Here is a 21,306-nt window from a genome sequence, read left to right as displayed (position 1 = left end):
AGTTGCAAATATACTTATGTTCAGATGGTTCTGTGTCATATCCACTCGGGTTGGGAAAGTCAGGTGCAGCTGCATGGAGTCTGCAGGATTCCAGCTGAGGCAGGTTGCTGTATTTTGCCTTCAGTTCACCATTGCTTTGCAATTCAATGATATCAAGTTGGAAGATTCAGGCAGCTTCAATACTGAATAGTGTGGCAAAAAAATATTTAATTCCAACTCTTTCACCATCAGGTCTTGAATCCACGCACAAAGTTTCTGAAGTAAATGTAAGCACGCCTGGGCATATTCCTCTGTTGTTGTAGGTTATTGTTCCTGAACAAAGGTTGGAAGAAGCACTGTGTACCTTTTTCAGATACATTTGCCACAGCTTTAATTTGATTTCAAATGATTGAAAACTTGCAAAGGAGACTAAGAAGCTGGTTAGACCTTTGCAATCTGATACTGATCTCAGACAGGTATGGTATAATGTCGACCATGAATACCAGGTTGTCTAGCTACTTGCGCTCAGCCACAGGTCCCACACTTGCTCCGCAAAAATTTTCACTTCTTTCTTGAGTTCACAAGACCGCATCAGCATACTTCACTACTGGAACCATGTCAGTTCACAAAAGTAAACTAAGTCAACATACTAACTAAAAGCAGGTAACTATAGGCCAGTTAGCTTAACTTCAGTAGTGGGGAAAATGCTTGAATCATTGGAAAAACCCAGCATGGGTTCATGAGGGGTAGGTCATGTTTAACTAATTTGGTGGAATTCTTTGAGGACATTACTCGCATGGTGGACAATGGGGAACCTGTGGATGTGGTGTATCTGGATTTCCAGAAGGCATTTGACAAGGGGCCACACCAAAGGCTGCTACATAAGATAAAGTTCCACGGTATTACAGGTAATGTATTGGCATGGATAGAGGATTGGTTGACCAGTAGAAAGCAAAAAGTAGGGGTAAATGGGTGTTTTTCTGGTTGGCAGTCAGTGGCTAGTGGTGTGCCTGAGGGATCAGTGTTGGGACCGCAATTGTTTACAATTTACATAGATGATTTGGAGTTGGGGGACTAAGTGTGGTGTGTCAAAATTTGCAGATGACACTAAGGTGAGTGGTAGAGCAAAGTGTGCAGAAGACACTGAAAGTCTGCAGAGGGATATAGATAGTCTGTGAGTGGGCAAAGGTCTGGCAGATGGAGTACAATGTTGATAAGTGTGAGGTCATCCATTTTGGTAGGAATAACAGGAAAATGGACTATGTTTTAAATGGTAAAAAATTGCAGCACGCTGCTGTGCAGAGGGACTTGGGTGTCCTTGTGCATGAATTGCTAAAAGTAGGGTTGCAGGTGCAGCAGGTAATTAAAAAGGCAAATGGAATTTTGTCTGCCATTGCTAGAGGGATGGAGTTTAAAAACAGGGAGGCTATGCTGCGGTTGTATAGGGTCCTGGTGAGGCCACACCTGGAGTACTGTGTGCAGTTTTGGTCCCCTTACTTGCGAAGATATATACTAGCACTGGAGGGGGTGCAGAGGAGATTCACTCGGTTGATTCTAGAGTTGAGAGGATTGGATTATGAGGAGAGACTGAGCAGACTGGGATTATACTCATTGGAATTCAGAAGAATGAGGGGAGATCTTATAGAAACATATAAGATTATGAAGGGAATAGATAAGGTGGAGGAGGGAGGTTGTTTCCGCTAGCAGGTGAAACTAGGACTAGAGGGCATCGCCTCAAAATAAAGGGAAGCAGATGTAGGACTGAGATCAGGAGGAACTTCTTCACCCAAAGGGTTGTGAATCTGTGGAATTCCCTGCCCAGTGAAGTGGTTGAAGCTACCTCACTGAATGTTTTTAAGGCAAGGCTAGATAAATTTTTGAACAGTAAAGGAATTAAGGGTTATGGTGAGTGGGCGGGTAATTGGAGCTGAGTCTCAAAAAGATCAACCATGATCTTATTAAATGGTGGGGAAGGCTCGAGGGGCCAGATGGCCTACTCCTGCTCCTGCTCCTAGTTCTTACGTTCTTATTACGATTCAAGATCTTTCAGTAACTCTTTAACAGATGGCTGTTCAGTACTCTACTTTTAATAAAGTTATTGCTTGTTACTACTTTCAATATTATAGTGGTCAAGACACAGGGACTGCATATATAGATTTTCTTGATAACTCGAGCAATGGCATACAATCAGCTAATTCAGATCAAGTGAAGTGACTCATCTCTTTCTTGGCTGTGTTGCAAAATTGGGTATAGTACTTGTGGATTGGAAGGTAGGACATTAGAATTTGTTTGTAAAATGACAGAGGGAAAAAAAAAGTGTGTGGTCCTTTTGAAAGATGATATGCTTTTCCTAGGCTTGGAGATTAAAAAAAAATTCTCTGCAAGCAGCAACAGGTACAGAGAGTTCCTGGAATTAAAACATTTGTATCAAAAGACTAGCAACCCAGGCAGTAAGTTGTTTTGCGATTAAGGCAACCAGTTTGAAAATCAACGTATTAATTGAATCCAGGCACTTAGAGACTAAAAACCAAATAAAGTTAAATCTGATGGTTTTGACAACCTAGGACCAAATCCTAGTGTAAAACATTAACAGGTCATCAAGGATATAAAAGAAGAGGGGTTTTGAAATTGGTAAGAGAGCTACTGCCATCTGTTAGAGTTAACAACCAGCAGCCCTAAAGAGAAAATCACCGGCTCTCACAGAATTCTCTAAGCTCTCAGAAAATCATCATCTGACTAAAGGCACAGCAGCACTCTTAGCTAGTATTCCTGACACAAGAATTCAACGGCGAAAGGTGTTCCTGACTGAAGATCAGCAGAGGAGGCACAGATAATTCCGGAAGATGTATCCTGGCTGTAATTTTGAGTGACTAAGTTTTTTGTGAATTAATTTGGTTTATATAAGTTGGACTCATTTATTGGAACAGCATCCCATTAAAATTTTGTTTTATTCGGGAATAGTTAGTAGTTAGGGGAGAATTGTAGACATCCTTGCTGAGCCAATGGGTTTGGTTGCAAACATTTCGTCACCCTGCTAGGTAACATCATCTGTGTGCCTCCGGTGAAGCATTGGTGTTCTATCCCTCTTGTTATTTATATGCGTCAGTTTGTTGGGGTGTTTGGTCCCACTTACGGTTCTGTTTCTCAGTGGTTTGTACACAGGGTCTAATTCAATGTGTTTGTTGATGGAGTTCCAGTTAGAATACCAGGCCTCCAGGAATTTCCTGGTGTGTCTCTGTTTGGCTCGTGCGATTAGTGAGTCTGTTGTAGGGCGTGCTGACCATGTTACCTAGCAGGGTGACAAAACTTTTGCAACCAAACACACCGCTCAGCGAGCATGTCTACAACCTCATCCACAACTTGAGCTACAAATCTTCTCGAAAACTTTAAGGGGGAATTGTTCGATGTGTTAGTAGTTCCGTTAACTTGTTTACTGTTAGACTTAGATAAATAAATTGTTATTTGTTGATTATAGAGTGGGTGAAGGGATTTCATCTCATTTAACGACTCCTTCGTAACAGATTGGGGGGGGGGGGGGGGGGGGGGCAGGTTATACCACTTTTCACTCTTCCTTTTTCAGATTATGAGGCGAGGCGAGGCGAGCTCCTTTGGTTAGTTATCGGTGGGGGGGTCCAACCTCCGCTTCATAGCGAATTGGAAGCTCATCCGTTATCTAGCCTGTTTGTGAAAGTGATCTGGATAAATTTATCCAGATTTGGTGTACAAAAAGGTCCCTGCAGATTTAAACAGACTAGGGGATTAGTGTCCTATATTTTTGAATAAAACTTCGGTGAAAAGTGGAGAATCTGTTTAATTTCAGTTACTTGTAGTTGGATAAATTAAAAAAAAAGGTGGGGGAAATGACTCTTAACATGCCAAAGACGTTCTGGGGTTTAAGCATGCTTCCCAAATTTGCAAAGAAAGTTGAGAAAGACAGAGGAAGGATATACTTTTAGACTTAGTAAACATGGTAGAATTGGGTTTAACTAGGGATCAGAGGAAAGCTGAACTTGTAAAAGGAGTTAATCAAGTATTTAGGTATACCGGAGAAACAGTCAAGTGCAGTGGAGTTAGAAAAGATTAAATTACATATTTGAAGATTGGAGTTACAAGACAAAGAAAGAGAAAGAAGATTCCTAGCAAAAGAAAAGGAAAAGAGAGAATTTGAACTTCAAAAATTGACAATTAGACAGGATAGCCAAATTAAAATGATGGAAATGAAGATAGAAGATAGGTTTAGTGAGGAGGAGAGTGATGATGAGCAGACCCATCGTAGCCAAAGACCTGATAGGGATATATACAAATATATCAAAACATTACGAAAATTTGATGAAAAAGATATAGAAGTCTTTTTCACTTCCTTTGAGAAATTGGCTAACCAGATGAATTGGCCAGAGACTGTGTGGGTCATGTTAATTTAGAGTTGGTGGGCAGGACTAGTGAGGTGTTCGCAGCGCTGTCAGATGAGGTGTCAAGAGAATAAGTAGTAGTAAAGCAGGCTATTTTGAGTGCCTATAAATTGGTACCAGAAGCATATAGACAGCGGTTCAGAAATATGAAGAAGGAACCAGGTCAGATTTATGTCGAATTTAACAGAATTAAACATAGCAACTTTGATTGATGGGTGAGAGCATTAAAGACAGAAAAGACATATGAGGATCTTCGAGAAATTATTCTGCTGGAGGAGTTCAAAAAACTCACTTCCAGAAATAATAAGAACTCCTATTGAGAAACAGAAAGTTGAAACTGTGAGAAGAGTTGCAGGGACAACAAGGTGCAGTGCTGGATGAACACAGCAGGCCAAGCAGCATCATAGGAGCGGTAAGGCTAGATGGCAAGTGAATACACATTAGTGCATGAAATCGAAATCTAACTTCTGACAGCAATTTCATTCCATGAGGGATAGAAATTGGGAAAAAGGGAGATTCTTCAATGAAAAACAAAAAGTAGATTGCACTGGGAACAGTTTACCACATGTTAAAAAAGAAACCCAAGAGGGTGAAAAAGTAGTGAAAGGCCTCAGGTAAACGTTTGCATTGTAATAGAAGGGGACACACAAAGTCACAGTGCTGGAGGATTAACAGAGGCACTGGGAAAAAGGATGTGGTAAAAGAGGCTAAACCAGTGGATTAGTTAAGGTAGTGAAGGAAATCCCAAGAGAAGTCGAGGAGCTGTAGGAGAACGCACAGCCTAGATAATAAGATAGTGCCCGATCTCTTCATGACTTCACCTCTGTGGGTAAGGTTTACTCTGGAAGTATAGGGGGAGAAGGTAAAGAAATTAAAATATTGAGAGATGTGGTAGCTAGTCAGTCTCTAATACTAAGAGATGAAAGTACTTGCATTCCTTCTGAACTGTTGTTACCCGAGTCATAATCTGTGGAATATATGGAGAGAGATATATAGCGTTCCTCTATGTAAGATAAGGTTAGAAAGTCCAATCAAGACTGGAGAAGTGATAGTGGGAATGATTGAAAGGAATATCTACTCCAGGAATACAGTTGGTTTTTGGAAGTGACACAGCTGGATCAAAGGTGGGAGTGGTGACCATTGTAGTGGAGAAGCAGAAAGAAAACCAGGGAACTGAGGAGTTAAAAGAAAAATACCCCGGAATTTTTCCGGACTGTGTGGTGACAAGATCCCACAGTCATAAGTTAAAGCAAGAAGTTGATGTTCAGTTAGCTGACACCCTGTTTGATTAAATGGTAAAGGAAAAACCTAAGCAGGTAGAGAATCAGGCAGAGGTGTTTAGTTCTGAAAGACTAATGGAGTTACAACAAAAAGATGAGACAATAAAAAGTTTATATCATAAAGCCTACTTGGAATAGGAATCAGAATGTTATTACCTGAAGGATAGAATCCTAAGGCAGAAATGGAGACCTTGGCAGGTTAGTGCAGAGGAGAAATGGGTGGATGTGCACCAGATTGTGTTGCCGGTAGCATACGGATAGGAAGTATTGCGAATATAGTGCACGAATCACTTGTAGGAGGTCATCTAGGAGTGAGGAAGACTCAGGCTAAGATACAGAAACACTTCTGTTTGCCTGGATTGCATAAAAAGAGGTGGTTGAATTTTGCCAAACCTGTCATGTGTGTCAAACAGGTAGGAAACCCACAGGCAGGAATACAACCAGTGCCTTTGCTGCCATTTCCCACTTTCGAAGAACCACTGATTGTGCAGGTCCCCTCCCGAAAACCAAAAGTGGGAACCAGTATTTGCTAACCATAATGGATGTATCTACTAGATTTCCAGAGGCAATTCCATTATGGAATATCAAGGCAAAAAAGGTCGTGGAGGAGTTGCTTGCTTTCCTTACCCATTATGGACTACTCAGGGAGATTCAGTCAGACCAAAGAGTCCAATTTTAATGCCAAATTATTTAAAGGATGTCATGGATAGTTTAGGCATCCAACACTTTAAATCAAGTGTGTACCATCCTGAATCCCAGGGAGCACTGGAAAGATGGCATCAGACCCTAAAGACCATGCTGAAGGTTTATTACCAGGATTACCCAAATGATTGGGATAAAGGTATCCCATTTATGTTGTTTGTTATTAGACATGCTCCAAATGAATCAACTCAGTTTACTCCATTTGAACTGATACTCAGACACGAAGTAAGAGGGTCTTTTAAAATTAATTAAAGGAAAAGTTTATATGTCTGAAGTCAGAGATCTCACAGTTAGATTATGTATGTGAGGTGACAGAAAGATTAAACAGAGTAGGTGATTTAACCAGACAATAACTGAAGGTGGGACAGCATCTAATGAAACAAGAAGCAGAAAAGAAATCCAAAATTTGTACCTTTGCTCTTGGGGATAAAGTACTGGTGTTATTACCAATGGTAGAAGATCCCTTCAAAACAAGGCTTAGTGGTCCTTATCAAGTCAGGTGAATTATCTGGTAAAGATGCCAGATAGGAAAAAAATGTATTTGGTATGTCATGTGAACATGCTGAAACCTTACGGTGACAGGGAAAGGGAACCAGAAAAACAGGTATTAGTTACTCTCAGAGTGAGCAATCAAATCCAGATGATTTGGATTTTTGTGTGCCTCAGAATAACTTGAATGATGAGGAAATCCTTAAAGAATGGGATAGGGTAATAAGCTCTCTGTCTCAAGAACAGAGAACTGAACTGAAAGGCTTGTTGCAGTACTGAGGACATATGTAGAAATAGGATGGGGAGGACTAATACCATTGTAGGAGGTTGACTTAGGGAATGCTGTTCTGATAAAACAACACCCCTACAGGCTTAATCCTCTCAAAGCAGCACAGATACAGAAGGAAGTGGAAGCGATGCTCCAAGAAGACACCATCAAGCTAAGTCAAAGAGAGTAGTGTTTGCTGATCGTGTTGGTTCCCATACCTGATGGTACTCGGTGATCGTACATAGATTATTGGAAGGTCAATACTGTGACTAAATCAGACTTGTACCCAATTCCAAGGCTGGAGGACTGTGTGGAAAAAGTTGGACAAGCCACTTACATCACAAAATTGGACTTACTTCATGGTTACTGGCAAGTACCTTTGTTGGAGACAGCGAAAGAAGTTTCTTCTTTTGAAACCCCAAATGGGTTATATCAATTTAAAGTAATGCTCTTCGTAATGAGGAATGCACCAGTCATATTTCAAAGACTTACGAACAGAGTTGTAGCAGGTATGACTAATTGTGCTGTCTAAATAGATGACTTAGTGATCTTTAGCCACTTGTGGATTGATCACATGGTGCATTTGGCAGAGCTCTGAGAAATTATGGAAGGCAAAGTTGGTCATAAATATGGAAAGGACTGAATTTGTGAAGGCGGAAGCGATGTTCTTAAGGCACAACACTGGACACGGACAAATGACACTGAGGAACGTGAAGATGAACGCCATCGAGGAATTTCTAAGACCATCCTCTCAGAAAGAGGTACTATGAATTTTGGGACTGAGAGGATTCTACAGGAAGTTTGTACCAAAGTTTAGTAGCATGGTGGCACTGCTAACAGATTTGCTCAAGGAAAACACGAAATTCCAATAGACAGAACAATGCCAGGAGGCATTTGAGAGCTTAAAAGCAGTATTAACCACCACATCAGTTTTAGCCATGCCAAATTTCTTGAAACCCTTTAAAGCGATGTAGGGGTTGGAGCTGTGTTATTACAGGAGGATGATTGTGGAGTTAAAAGGTCAATGGGTTATTTCTCAAAGAAACTCAATATCCACCAGAGAAAATATCCAACTGTTTAAAAAGTTATTGAATTTGGTATTGGCCCTACAACATTTTGATGTTTATGTATCAGAGACAGTTATGCACACTGATCATAACCCTTCAACATTTTGGAAAGATTTAAACATAAGAACACCAAACTATTCTGTTGGAGTCTTATGTTACAAGCATTTAATTTACAGATTGTACATATTGCAGGTCGTGAAAATGTTATTGTAGATAAGTTATCAGAGGTTTAAAAGGCAAATGTGTATATAACACTGAAACGGTAGTGTTCAATGTTATATATATGTATGTAGAATTAGTATGGAATGTGTTACTCTAGATTAGTGACCTATGTATCCAGTAATAATTGTGAAGATTTAGAGAAAAAAAAAAAGCCATCTTTTTATCATGATAGTTCTTTTTTTTTCTTAATGGGGGGCAGGAATTGCAAAGTTGGGTATATTTCTTGTGGGTTGGAAGGCAGGACGTTAGAATTTGTTTGTTAAAGGGCCAAAGAGTGCATGGTCCTTTTAAAAAATGATGTGCTTTTTCTAGGCTTAGAGATTTCAAAAAATGTCTGCGAGCAGCAGCAGGCAGTGTTCCCGAAATTGAAACGCCTATATCAAAAGGTAGCAACCCAGGCAGTAATTTGTTTTGTTATTAAAGGTAAACAGTTTGAAAATCAGCCAATTAATTGAATCCAGGCACTTCAGAGACTAAAAACCAAATAAATTCAAATCGGATGGTTTTGACAACTTAGGACCAATCCTAGTGTAAGAAATTAATAGGTCATCAAGGGTACAAAAGAGAGATTTTGAAAATCGGTATGAAAGCAACTGCCATCTGTTAGGGTTAACAAGTTAACAACCAGCAGCCCTAAAGAGAAAAATCACGAGCTCTTACAATTCTCTAAGCTCTCAGAAAACCATCATCTGACTGAAAGCACAGCAGCACTCTTAGCTAATATTCTTGATATTGGCGTTTGAGGGAGAAAGGGTTTCATGACTAAAGATCAGTGGAGAAGGAACAGCGCATTCTGGAAGATATATCCTGGCTGTAATTTCAAGAGACTAAGTGTTTTGTACTAATTTGGTTTATATATGTAGGACTCATTTATTGGAACAGCATGCCATTAGAATTTTGTTTTATTTGGGAATAGTTAGTAGTTAAGGGGGCCAAGAAAAATAATATGTCTGAGGGCTGGAGGAGTTAGAATTCAGCAAAGAAGGACCAAGGGATTGATTAAAAAGGGGAAAATACAATATGAAAGTTAGCTTGCAGGGAACATAAAGACTGACACTAAGTGTTTAGGTACATGAAGAAAAAGAGATTGGTGAAGACAAATGTAGGTCCCCTACAGACAGAAACGGGGTAATGTATAATAGGGGACAAAGAAATGGCTGAGCAATTGAATACATACTTTGGTTCTGTCTTCACAAGAGGACACAAATCAGATACTAGGAATGTTGGAGAATGTAAGCTTTAGTGTGAGAGAAGAATTGAAGGAGATCAATATTAGTAAAGAAATGGTACTGGGAAAATTGATGGGATTGAAGGCAGATAAATCCCTCGGGCCTGATAATCTACATCCCAGAGTCCTTAAGGAAGTGGCTGTAGAAATAGTGAATGCATTGATGGTCATTTTCCAAGATTCTACAGACTCTGGAACAGTTCTGCAGATTGGAGGGTAGCTAAATCACTCCAATATTCAAAAGGGGAGGTAGAGAGAAAACAGGGGTTTATAGACCAGTAAGCCTAACTTCAGTAGTGGGGAAAATTCTTGAATCCATTATCAAGAACTTTATAGTGGAGCATTTAGAAAGCAGTGGCAAGATCAGACAGACTCAGCATGGATTTATGAAGGGGAAATCATGCTTAACAAATCCGTTGGAATTCTACAAAGATGTAACATTGAGTTGACAAGGGGGAGCCAGACAATGTGGTATATTTATCAAAAGCTCTCTGAAAGTCCAATGTCCCGCATAAGAAATTAATATGCAAGATTAAAGTGCATGGGACTGGGGGAAATGTATTGAGATGGATAGAAAACTGGTTAGCAGAGAGGAAACAAAGAGTAGGAATTAATGGGTCCTTTTCAAATTGGCAAGTAGTAACTATAGTGAGGTGCCACAGGGATCAGTGCTGGGACCCAAGCTATTCACAATATACATTAATGATTTGAAGGAGGGAACAAAATGTAACATTTAAGTTTGCAGGCGATATCAACTTGGGTTGGAGGGTGAACTGTGACGAGGATGCAGAGATCCTTCGGCATGATCTTCAGTGAGTGGGCAAATCAACGGCAGATGCAGTATAATTTCGATAAATGTGAAGTTATACACTTTGGAAGCAAAAACAAGGCAGATTACTACCTGAATGGCTGTAAATTGGGAGAGGGACATGTGCAGTGGAACTTGAGTGCCCTTGTGCACCAGTTGCTGAAGATAAGCATGCAGGTGCAGCAGGCGATAAAGAAGTCAATTGGTGTGTTGGCCTTCATTGCAAGAGGTTTCGAGTACAGTAGCAATGATGTGTTGTTGCAGTTATACAGGGCCTTGAATATTGTGTGCAGTTTTGGTCTCCTTTTCTGAGGAAAGATGCTCTTGCTCTCAAGGGAGTGCAGCCAGGCACTCCCAGGCTGATTCCAGGGATGGCAGGACTGAGGAGAGATTGACTAGGTGAGGACTGTTTTCTCTGGAGTTCAGATGAATGAGGGGGGTTCTCATAGAGACATAAAATTCTAACACTACTAGGTAGGGTAGATGCAGGGAAGATGTTTTCAATGGGGGTGTGTCCAGGACCAGGGATCACAGTCTGAGGATTTGGGCTAGACCATTTAGGATGAAGATGAGGAGACATTTCTTCACCCAAAGAGTGGTGAGCCTGTGGAATTAATTACTACAGGAAGTAGCTGATGCTAATACATTGAATATATTCAAGAGGCAGCTAGATATAGCACTTGGGGCAAATGGGATCAAAGGTTATGGGGAGAAAGCAGGATTAGGCGACTGAGTTGGACACTCAGCATGATCATGATGAATGGTGGAGCAAGCTTGAAGGGCCAAATGACCTCCTCCTGCTTCTACCTTCTACATTTCTATGTTAATTGTTCGGTGTGTTAGTAGTTCTGTTAATTTGTTCACTGTTAGAGTTAGATAAATAAATTGTTACTGGTTAATTATCGAGTGAGTGAAAGGATTTTATTTCATTTAACCGCTCCTTTATAACAGATTATGGGGCAAGAGGCAGATTATACTACTTTCCACACTTCCTTTAACAGATTATGAGGCAAGGCGAGCTTCTCAGTGTTTTGGTTTTAGTTATCAGAGGGTGGTCCACCTCTGCTTCGTAACAACTGGAGCAACTAATCCTTTCGGAGATCCAGTCATAGCTGGAGCACTATCAGTGGCAAGACCAATTAATCTTTTCAATGATAACTGAAGCCGATGCACTGCGATGTAACCCTCTCAAAAAGGCATTGGTGGACAGAGTCAGTCCTCTTCCCAGCTGACTGCAATAAGAGGTCATTGCACCTGGCTCAGCCAGTCTGGGTAGTGAGATAGCCTCCCAGATCAATGCTGTTTCCACCATAAAAGGGACAGCAAGAGGTGCTGCAAAATGTCAACAATCTCCTGTGCTCCGCATGGATCAGTGGCACCGTCTTCTCTCTGCTTTCTCACATGCACAGGACCATTACTCACTTAACTCTACCATTGCATCTCCACAAGAGTGATGAACCCACAACACTGCATGCATCATGTCCTCTCGAGGGCTCAGAGTCATCACATCGTCTACAGTCACTAATCCTTCCTGTCCTCTGCCTTCCTACTCAGTCGCTGGGGGTACCTCATCCCGTTTCTGCTCAGGCATGACTAGTAACTGCTCATGCATCCACTTCCATCAAACTCAATCCTTCCTGGTGTCTCACTGCAGCCTAAGTTGGTCCACAACCAGGCTGAGGGGGCCAATACAGGCCTGGTGGGAGTGGGGGCTCAGTTAGACAAGCTGGGAATGATAAGACGATCCAGACTACTCCAGCTGATAGAGAGACAGCTAGAGGCAATCAACCCAGTAAGCTCTCCTTTACTGTGTTGCTCTCCCATTACCATCACAGCCAACTCATTTATAATTTGCACAAACTTTTATTCCTCTTCTTGAAATAATTCCCTTTCTCTTCTTTTATGCAGGCATTAGCAGCACCCAGCAAACCTTCGCAATGAGGAGATCAGTGCCAAACACAGCTCTACCCTCCCTCTCTGAGGAAGGTACACCGCCGCACCCTCAGAGGATGCACTGGCAAAGCTTTCACCTGCACCCTCTACCGACTCAGAGACTTCCCACTTTGATGGGTACAGTACCTAGATTAGACTTGAGCGTAGAATCTGGTTATCATGTTACTAATGTGTCCGCAGATGGTCAAGGTAGAAATGCTGAAGTCTCTGCCACTCGGGGCTTTGCTGGAGACAACCCAGGCAGAAAATGAACTGCTGTGCTTTGCTATTAATGGCTTGGTCAACCTGCAATGACATGCATAAAAACATCAGGCAGGTGTTCCAAACGCATTCAGTAAGATAGAATGAACGATGGACAAGTCCACTGACATTCTCATTACTGTGCTATCTCTGACATGTGACAGGCTTCCTCCATGACAAGGGTGGCGACTATATAGGAGACAAGATCCATTAACACTCAATGGCTGCCTGATACACATTCATATGCAGTCACTTTAGCCATGGGTGTGGAGAACAAATTGTGAGGTGAAAGGAGGATAAGGGACCTCAACCTTACTTGAGGTGCCACTTCCTATCAGGAAGGCAGGGTGATGCTGCAGGCACCCATAGGGAAAATGAGTGACAAACAGGTCTCCCGGAGGCTTCTTCTCAGGACACTCCAGAGGTACCACCTCCCCAGCTCCTCTTGCTCATGATCCCCAAGTCTGTAACAGTACAAGGACAGAGGCCAGAGTAACTGTGACCTGCTTCAACCCTCCTTTGAGAGCTTCCAGTCCCGTTCAGTTCAGTATGACGTCCTGTCTTACAATCTGCAATTGCCTCCATCAGAATGACCATCCTCTGAGCAAACTGGTACAATGACTCCCATGCCTATACGTCACCTGTCGGCCTTCCCCAGGGTATCACCGACTACTCCAATAACCGCCCTATCTACTGGCCCATCTCCAGATTAATGTCTCCCAGCCATCCTGAATGGCCTATACGTAATCCCCAGAATGCTAACTGTGACCCAACAGGGCAGACTGTAACAGTATGGATTCCCACACCATGAAGGACCAAGCGCCTCATGGACTGTCACACTGAACTATAAGTGGGCCAGCCCTTGGAGCGTGGCAGTGCCTCTTGACTGATTGGAGTCCACCTTCACCTCACTAAAACCCATCACTTTTTACATTCGCACATCACTATTCCCTCCAAAATACAATGCAGTGCATTTGCTGAATAAGCTGCTGGTAAATGCTGTAGCTCTGATATTGCCACAATTTGCTATGCACCTACATGTCCATCCCCTCTCCGACTGAAACATTTACTCTTCAGTTCCCCCCATGCCACAAGTAGCCTACCTGTCCTTCTGCTCTAAAAAGTGGTTATATCACAGGGACTGCCATTCTCTAAAGCTGCACTAAGATCTTATGTGCTCAAAAGCCAAAGATACAGCAGATGTCTGGCTCCATGTCAGCAGTAAAAATTCTGTACAGATACAAGCGATGCCTGGCCGTCCCTCAGTGCTAAATGACTTGTTAGAAGCGTGCAAGTTCTCACTGTTGCTTAGCTGTAAAGTACATGGCTGAAGCGCCCGTAATGATGCTACGTTCAGCCAAGACCAAGTATGATATTGTGAGGCTGGTGATTTGCTGACACCAAGATGCATGGAGTGTGTCCATTAACCATGAAGTTACCTTGTACAGAAACTAGATGGCCAGCACAGGCATTCCATAAGCTGCAGTGGATGCTGATGAGACAAGTTGCCAGAAACCTGCTCTCTTTTACCAGTTTTACTGGACTCTTTTTGCGCTGTTGATTTCAATTGCAGAGGGGAAAACTAGAAGTGTGATGTTAATAAGAAGAGTTGGGCTGATACTGAGGTGCAAATACATGGATAGAAGTTTCTCACCACCTAACAGCAAGACTCTGAACTCACCATCTAAGGACTTAAAAGTCAGGTAAGTTTTTCTCAACAGCAAGAATCAAGTTTTGAATTGGTTAAGTCTTCCCACTTGCCATCATTCCCACTAATTCAGAAGGGAAAATGCCATCCAAAATGTATCTATGGTTTTCCCTTTCAACTTGTACGTTTTGTATTTTGTATGTTTTTCCCACAATTTGCGTACTTATTGTCCGTACACGCAGAATGTAATTTAAATAGAGCCTTTATTCTTTTTCCTCTCACACGAAGAGCTAAAGAAAGATTTGAGGTTCCCAATTTCAGAAGTGCCAAAAATCTTCCACTAAGAGCTGAGGGATCGATTGTGCCTCATTTGGCTGCCTTTGCCCACATGGTGTTAAATCGAGAGAAACAGAACTTGGAAGTGGAGTTTTCCAAACTCAGGTAAACAAACAGTTCTGGTCCAGAGAACAGAGATCAGAGATCAATTCTTGGTGACCACATGAATAATATTAACGTATCTTAAGCTTAATATGGGTTAATCACATTTGTAATTCATGGAGAATTATGGACAAGATCTTTATGTTCACATAAATGCTGAATAGATGGCACTGCAAAATTTAAAGAATGGTTTAAAAATATCAGAGTAATTTCTGTATTTCAAAGACACACCAGGAGACAATGGAACAAAAGATAACTGCTCTCAGATTGGTGAGTGGAGCAGAGTTTTGTTCACTTTCTAGCTAAGGCACAGAGATTAATCCCTGACCCATAAAGCTCAAAATGGGCTCAAGGTGAAAAGTTTTGGTTGATCAGAGAAAGAATACTAAGACATTGTATTGACCACATTCAGAGAAAAGGAGCAATTAAACCTTGCAAAGTAGAGTTTCAAGGCTGGGGACTTGACGCATGACTGTGCTTGCAGGATTTAGAGAATGTCCTGTTCAACAAATTCAAAATAGTGAAGAGCACTAATAATAACGGAGATTGAAAACAAGGAATGTTTGGAACTTTAATTGGAGAAGAAAAAAGTTAAAAATGATGATGACAGTAATTATAAAAATAGGCTATTTCTTGTTCTTGTAGAATCAATTGCTAGAACAAAATTGAAATGGGGACGGTTGGATCACATGATCAGCACAAACCAATCAGCACTGTTGAAAATTATATTCTTATGACCATTTTTTAAAAAATAGTGACAATAGATATGCATTGTCAGATTTAATAAATTACAGTTGTAAGATTGTTACCTCTTCAATTATTCTTGACCATTTTTTCCAGCAGGTAGTCTGAAACCGGCAGAGAAAACTGGAAAGTTAGCAACGCAGCAATGATGTAAATAACAATTTTTAAAAATTCTGTATTTTTAAATTGTGAACTGAATAGGAAAAGGCATGTTGTACAACAAAGGATTGAGGAAGAAATTGGTGCACTTTTAAAAAGAAACCAAAACTCATTGTAAGTTGTGTTTACACTGTTGTTTTGTTCAAACAGTGGGGGTGGCTGTTTGCAGACAGGCCAGGACCACAGGGTGTATATAAAGTGAGATTCAACTAGAAACAGATTATTGATTGATTTTTGGACTTATGGTCAGTTGTGGATGACAAAGGCCATCAGCCTGACAACAATCTGATTGGCTCCTGGGTAACTAAACAGCTTATGGGTATGAACAATACTAGCAGAAATACTCATACTGCTGAAAGGTCACATGGTACATCTTTCTCTTCAGGAAAATACCTGAAGTCTGAAGAAAGCCAGTTTAGTTTACCTCACCAGCTGCTGTAAGAGCGGATTTTTAAATCAGTAACTAAGAAACTTTGTAGTTAGTGTAATAATTGCCTGTAACTCCTGCAAAGAAGTGAAAAGAACTTGGAGAGGCGAGTTTGAAGAGGAGAAAATCCTGGTAAGCAAATGGTCATCTCCATAAACCTGTGGACTGAGGCATTGAATATCTTCCCCAATTTCTTTTTAAACCTTCCACTCATGACACCAATGTTTCTTGTGTATGTGTCCATGTGTGTCTGTGTGTGGGTGGTGTTAGATGGAGGTTAAAGTTTCAACTAGTAAAGCTATATGCCGACAGTTCATAGTTGTTGTTAGGCTGTGGTTAAAATTTATTTATAAACAATTGTGGCTCTTATTAAATACTGAAACGTAGATCTATCTGACAGGTAACTGGAACTTTCTATTCTTTGATAACATTTTTAACAGCTTTGGGAATAATGTGAGTTGATTTTCAGCACAGTAGCTCAGCTAGATGTGACAATGATAAAAGCAAAAGGGTCTTCTCTTTAAACAATGCTGAATTGTCATAGTACATTAAATTCCCAATAACAACTAACAAACAGCTGAGAGGGCATAAATAATCAGTGCTTGTATGTGTAAGAAATATTTACATGATGAATAAACTTTAGGTCCCTGTACTGATCCAACAGCTACACAGTACGTCTAATTGTGACAGCTAAATGAATCACTAGTCCAGCATCCCAAAAAGCCTGCTTACAAAGTGTTACAAGAAAACTCTCTGAAATTCAGAAAGGTTTCAGAATGTTCAGCAGAAGGAACCAGGCTTAGGAACAGCGTATTTCAAGTACAGCTAATACAGAACAGTTTGAACAGCTTCCAGAGATACATCTGATTCAAGACAAATCTCAACTTTAAGAGCAATAAATTGAAGACTAATATTGATTTGTCTCGGTCATAAAACTAATCTTCAATGATTACTGTAGTTGGATGGATGGGGTTATGTTAAACTGAAACCAGCTTCTAGTGGGCACTTCAAATTTCCGGAGTTAAACCTTGACAAACAGTCATTGGAATTGAATCTACGAGTGCAAGTGAACTGAAACAATGGGCTAAAGGGTTCTGAGTTCTGAGGAAGTGTCACCGGGCCCGAAACGTTAACTCTTTTTTCCTTCACAGTTGCTGCCAGACCTGCTGGGCTTTTCCAGCAACTTTGTTTTTGTTCCTGATTCACAGCATCCGCAGTTCTTTCAGTTTCAATAGGCTAAACCTTCTGGTTTACCAGAGATCAGGCTGAAATGTGCACTGGGACGCTGTTGAAGTCCTGGTGTTCGGACCGACTGGGAATTGCCCAGGAAGTTTAAACTTCTGCCACCCCCGACGGGACTGCTCCATTCACAATCCCCCACCCCAGCATTTGCTGATCTATCCACATCCTATGGTTTAAGCCACATCTCCATTGCTCTGTACTGTGTGCATACTCCATCATATGACTCTGCATATTCATTCTGCATATAAACATTCAGCACCACCCAACCTGCACCTTTGATCGACTTGATCACTTTCCATTCACCACATACTGTAATCACACATCTTAATTGAAACTCTAACGAGGAATGTCAAAATTTCACTTCATTTTCTACAAAGTCCATATGGAAAGATGTTTTTACTTGTTGTATTTACTTCTATACCGTGAATAAAGTATATTTTTGAAATTTTAAAAAACATCTTACACAAGGGTCTCAAGGTTCTCCATAAGAGCAGAATTAGGTCAGGTGGCCCATCAAGTCTGCTCCACCATTCAATCACGGCTGGTATGTTTCTCAATCTCATTTTCCTGCCTTCTCCTTGTAATCGTTGACCTCCTCAGTAATCAAGAACCTATTTTTCTCGGTCTTAAAGACACTCAATGACTCAACCTCCACAGCCTTCTGCAGTAATGAGTTCCACACAGTAACCACCCTCTAGCTGAAGAAAATCCTTCTCATCTCAGTTCTAAAGGGTCGTCTCTTCACTTAGTATGTACGTCAGGTCCCGGTCTCCCGAGTACATAAATTACAGTAGATTTTTCTACTTAATTATAAATAATATTGAAGAAAAATCTATGCATACAAAATGTGACAAAGTTGGAAATGTATTATATTCATATTCCTTAGTCCAACTATCTTCGGTCTTCAACCTGACTTTGCACAAAGAATGCTTTCGGTGCTGACTTGGGTACATCTGACACTGCAGGAAATTCAACAGCACTGTTAAAAATCTTGACATTTGTGTACACTTCCTCTCAATAAATTTTCCACAATATAAACTCCCAGTCCAGTTTTTGGGACGTCCTTGGGGAACCTATTCTTGGAGTAGTTAGAATTTTACTTAATAAACAGAGTAAATACATGCAATTCAGAAGGGCTGGAATACCAAAGCATTGTACTGTGATAAAATCAGTCATATTCATTCTAATTTTTCATGACTTCCCAAACATAAGGACAGGCGAAGGTCATTCAACTCAGTGAGCCTGATCAGCTATTCACTTAGATCATGACTAATCTTTTTGGAGCCACAAGACCCCTGCACTTAGTAAGTTTCTGATATATTGAATACATTATAAAAAGACTTCTGCTGTATTTGCAAAAATGCTGGCAAACAGATAAAAACATTTGAACATATCCTCACAACAAACAGTAATCAATATTACTCTAAAACAGGCATCCGATTACCATGTTTGGCATTAGGCAAGGCAGGTTTTGAGGGAGAACTGATGCCAGCAATAGTTTCCTGCTTCTGGTTGATGGTGGAGATAAAGCTGCAAAAAGTTGGAAAGTGGACTTTGGGTGCTCTTTCAGATCCCTGCAATAAGACAAGAAGTACCTGATTAAAAATAACTATTAGAGATTTTAAAACCATTAACAATGAGGAACTCAGGTAATTGATAACACTCACAAGCAACTAAAACACAAAATTACATATCAAGCTACTCCCCACATGGACCATAAAAGACTTTCACTGTCAGTCATCCGAGGACACAAACAAGAAGTTTCAATACAATAAAATGTAAAGAAATATGGCACAAAATGCAATATAATATTAAACTAATCACAACCATGTAACCATATCACACTTGTTATGCTGTCTGTGTCTCTTTCTTTTAGTAGTATTTTAATAACCGTTACTGGAAATAATGGATGCCAGAAAGTGAGATTACAACTGAAATCCAAACTGAGGATTTGCAGAAATTCAGAAAATGCCTTTCTGAGGTAAAAATTAAGAAAACGGGAGTCAAGCTGTACTTAAGACTGATAAATCACCAGATTTTTATGGAATACATCCACAGTGCTGAGGGATTAAAAGGGTGGAAATTGCAGAAACACTGTCCATAATTTTCCAACCTTCCTTAGTTATAAGAGTGACCTCAGGGGGTTTGAAGAATTTTAACTATTATGTCCTTAATCAAAAAAAAGTGGTGTCAATGTGAACTCAGTAACTCTAGGCTAGTCAATCTGTTTAACCCAGCGATGAGAAAGCTTTTAAATATAACAATCTGGATAAAGCAACAAGCACTCAGACAAGAATGGATTACATAAAAGAAAGACATCATGGATTTGTTAAGGACTAATTGTGTTCAACTAACAACTTGAATGTTTTTTTAAATGAGGTTATAGCAGGGCCAGTGAAACCATTAGGCAAAGTAAATAGTTACTTTGAACAGCAAACTTTGAAGGATGGGGGAAATTGGTTGAGCTATTCACGAAATTACACAAATAATCATCAGCTGCCATCTAGATCTACCGATATACATTCACATACTCTGACAGACATAGATTTACATGAATTTACATTGCAGTGTTTCACAAAACACATATATTCCTCATTCTGTTTAAATAGTTTTAGAAATTTGTATGTCCACATAACTATCACTAGATCACTCCAAAACCAGTAAATAATTACTGTAATGGTTAATGATTTTATAAAATTGTGTATAAAATCAACTAATAACTTGTAGGAATACAATATTATGCCATATGAGCCATTTTGCACATTATAAACTACATTATGTGAAAAGTGCAAAGCAATGAAAATGTACAATCAGTAAAACATTCTCTTCTTACATGCAAACCAAACCTGTAATTATAAATGCTGAATTTTATTCATAATAATGCACAATATTAATTATTGTATGTTTGGCAGGGATATTCAACTAAATTTCAACTGGGGCATCTAATACTCCCAAGAATAGTCCCCGAGTAACAGAGTTCATATGCCTGCTATAGTATATAGAGTCATAGAGCTGCACAGCTTACAAACAGATCAAACTCATTCATGCCAACCAGATATCCTCAATTAATCTAGTCCCATTTGGCAGCATTTGACCTAAATCCCTCTAAACCCTTCCTATTCAAATACCCATCCAAGTGCCTTTTAGATGTTGTAATTGCACCAGCCTCCACCAATTCCTCTGGCATCTGATTCCATACACGCATCACCCTCTGAGTGAAAATGTTGTTCTTTAGGTCCCTTTAAAATAAATATTTCCCTTCTCACCTTAAAACTATGCCATCTAGTTTTCGACTCCCCCCATCCCAGGGAAAATACTTTGTTTATTCACCTCATCCATGCCCCTCATGATTTTCCTATGGCAGGGAGACCAGAATTGCACGCAGTATTCCAACAGTGGCCTAACCAATGTCCTGTACAGCCACAACAAGACCTCCCACCTCTTACACTCAACACACTGACCAATAAAGGCAAGCATACCAAATGCCTTCTTCACTATTCTGTTTACCTGGGACCTATGAACCTGCACTCCAAGGTCTCTATTCAGCAACACTCCCCAGGACCTGGCCATTAAGTGTATGCGTCCTGCCCTGATTTGCCTTTCCAAAATGCAATACCTCACATTTACCTAAATTAAACTCCACCTGCCACTCCTCAGCCCATTGGCCCATCTGATCAAGGTCCCTTTGTACCCAGAGGTAATCATCTTTGCTGTCCACTACACTTCCAATTTTGGTGTCACCTGCAAACTTACTAACTAAACCTCCCATGTTCACATCCAAATCATTTATACAAATGGCAAAAAGCGGTGGACCTAGCATCAATCCTTGTGACACACCACTGGTCACAGGCATCGAAAAGCAACCCTCCATGCCCACCCTCTGTCTTCTACCTTCGAGCCAGTTCTGTATCCAGATGAGACAACAAGGTGTAGAGCTGGATGAACACAGCAGGCCAAGCAGCATCAGAGGAGCAGGAAAGCTGACGTTTCGGGTCTAGACCCC

General features: G+C 40.5%; 1 protein-coding gene across 2 annotated transcripts in view; it reads right to left on the bottom strand.

The window, feature by feature from the left end:
- hectd2 (HECT domain containing 2) overlaps window positions 1–21,306 on the bottom strand; it is a 105,979-nt gene that overhangs the window by 74,507 nt on the left and 10,166 nt on the right. For both annotated transcript variants that reach the window (XR_007264320.1, XM_048609237.1), the window contains exon 2: window positions 18,748–18,877. Coding sequence is in view for 1 of the 2 variants with exons in the window: in XM_048609237.1 (XP_048465194.1) it covers window positions 18,748–18,877 (130 nt within the window). In the remaining variant the exon portion in view is untranslated. The remainder of the gene's footprint in view (window positions 1–18,747; window positions 18,878–21,306) is intronic.

The sequence above is a fragment of the Rhincodon typus genome, chromosome 20 (genome assembly GCF_021869965.1).
Source record: "Rhincodon typus isolate 14 chromosome 20, sRhiTyp1.1, whole genome shotgun sequence".
NCBI lineage: Eukaryota > Metazoa > Chordata > Chondrichthyes > Orectolobiformes > Rhincodontidae > Rhincodon > Rhincodon typus.
The sequence above is the reverse complement of the archived record's forward strand: the minus strand, read 5'-3'. Positions and strand labels throughout refer to the sequence as shown.